General features: G+C 53.5%; 1 protein-coding gene across 1 annotated transcript; it reads right to left on the reverse strand.

The window, feature by feature from the left end:
* Positions 1-581: 581 nt before the first annotated feature.
* LOC306919689 (methionine adenosyltransferase 2 subunit beta-like) lies at positions 582-1,577 on the reverse strand (the record flags this gene model as incomplete). Its single annotated transcript, XM_079496243.1, has 1 exon — positions 582-1,577. One exon carries the CDS (start codon positions 1,575-1,577, stop codon positions 582-584), a length of 996 nt encoding a protein of 331 aa, XP_079352369.1.
* Positions 1,578-2,009: the final 432 nt, after the last annotated feature.

Here is a 2,009-nt window from a genome sequence, read left to right on the forward strand (position 1 = left end):
ATTGTGCACCCTAGCAAAGAGGCGCACCCACCTATGCCTCGACTTCGCCAGGAAGCTGTTCAAATCTAACTTCAGGAACTGGCTACCTCCCCTCAGAAAAGAGATCTCTGGACGTCAAACTAGAAATGGAGACGACCTGGACACCCAATCATGCAGAACTGAGAGATACAGAAAATCACCAATCCCATATATGTGTGGACTTTTAAATGATAGTGGATTTTAGAGTTTTACACCATTTGGATTTTTAGATAGGCTATTGCATTTTAGATTTGAAGTTTTATATTTGTGATCGGCAAAATAATTCAGTGTTTTTAATGGCACCTGTCTTTTAAAACCTGTGATCATGCTGAAAGTTGAATTAACAAAACTTTTCTAGCTCACCTGTGTGCCCGATTTGTGCTAAACCTTAAAAATAAAAGCATTAACAACAACCAATAGGCCTACCAACTGAAATAATTATACAGATGAATGTTTACATATGAAATATGTATATATATTATGAAACCATGAGTATACAGTAGCCCTTGTCTAACCTCTCTGTCTGTCCTTCCTCCACACCCCTGACTCCTTCTCTCTCCCTGTCAGAAGAAGACTGTCTGCCTCCAGCGCTTGTCTGGGAGGAAAGGCCAGAGGCAGTCAGTGATGGCGGTGCGGAAAGGCCGAGGCTGCACGTCCAGCCCGAGCTGCCGCAGCCGGCAGCACGCCAACTGGGCGTTGAGCGGCCGGCGGGCTCCGGCGCCTGCCGGCTGCTCCGTCAGCGGCATGAGGTGACTGGCCGGCAAGTGGAACGCCTGGGCGATGGCCACGGCCATCTCGTACTTGGTCATCTGCTCTTTGGCCGAGTAGTGGAAGATCCCGCGGACGGAGGAGGGATCTTGCCTCTGCCGCTCGGCCAGCGCCCGGCAGACGACCGCCACGTCTCTGACTTCCGTGGGGAACCTCTGCTGGCAGTGGTCCAGCATGCAGCTCCCTGCTGCCCCCTCTTGGACCTGATCCCACAGCGCCGTCACGGCGCTCTCCTCCACGTGCTCCACCTCTCCGTAGAGGACGGGCACACGAAGGATGGCGACGGCGGGGCAGTGGCGCAGCGCCTCCCGCTCGCCGTCCAGCTTGCTCTTTCCGTACAGGTTGAGCGGCTCGGGCGTGTCGTCCTCTCCATACGGCGGGTCGCGGCCGTCGAACACGTAGTCAGTGCTGATGTAGATCAGAAACGCCCCGGGCTTGGACGCCGCCGCCTCCTTGGCCAGCGTCGCCGTGGCTTTGACGTTGAGGTCGACGGCCGCCTCCGCGTTCCGTTCCACCACGTGCGGTCTACGCTCCGCCGCGCAGTGGACGATCACGTCTGGACGGAAGTCCCGGATGACGGCTTTGACCGCGTCCTCGTCCAGCAAGTCACAGCGGAGGAAGCGTGGTCGGGCACGGCGGTGGCCCGTCCCCAGGGCGTGCCAGTCTTTGTTGTTGTGGAACTCTTTGTAGACGGCCCGGCCCAGCAGGCCTGTGGCACCCGTCACCAGAACCCTGTGCCTCGGGATGGACAATCCATCCTCCGTACGGTCAGCGTGCTCTGATCCAGGCATCATTCAGTTAGATGAGATGATTGCAAGAACAGAAAAAGCTGCTCCCACAGGCATATCTAGAAAGGAGTGCCCAGTGGAGTGCATATCTCTGCCAGACATTCTATGACATCATCAGTATGACATAATCAGTGTGATCATTTTGTTCAAAAATGGAGTCATTTGGGAAGGACTGACGGTGGTTTGGCCAGTGAGCAGGATAGTTTTCACATTGCATCTCTAATGCAGTGGTTCCCAACTTTTTTTTTTTGAGTGGTGCATACCACTCCAACATTTGACCATGTGTGTCTATTTTTGAGTGGTGTAAACCACTCTAACAAACTGGCTTTGTTAGTTTACGTGTCCACGTGTTTGTTCGTACCAAAAAACATTGCATGGTTGCTATGGTCACTCAGTTCACACGGGTGTGATTTCATTACGTCAGACCACAGCTGA

Source organism: Electrona antarctica, assembly GCF_951216825.1.
Source record: "Electrona antarctica genome assembly, chromosome: 3".
Classification (NCBI taxonomy): Eukaryota; Metazoa; Chordata; class Actinopteri; order Myctophiformes; family Myctophidae; genus Electrona; species Electrona antarctica.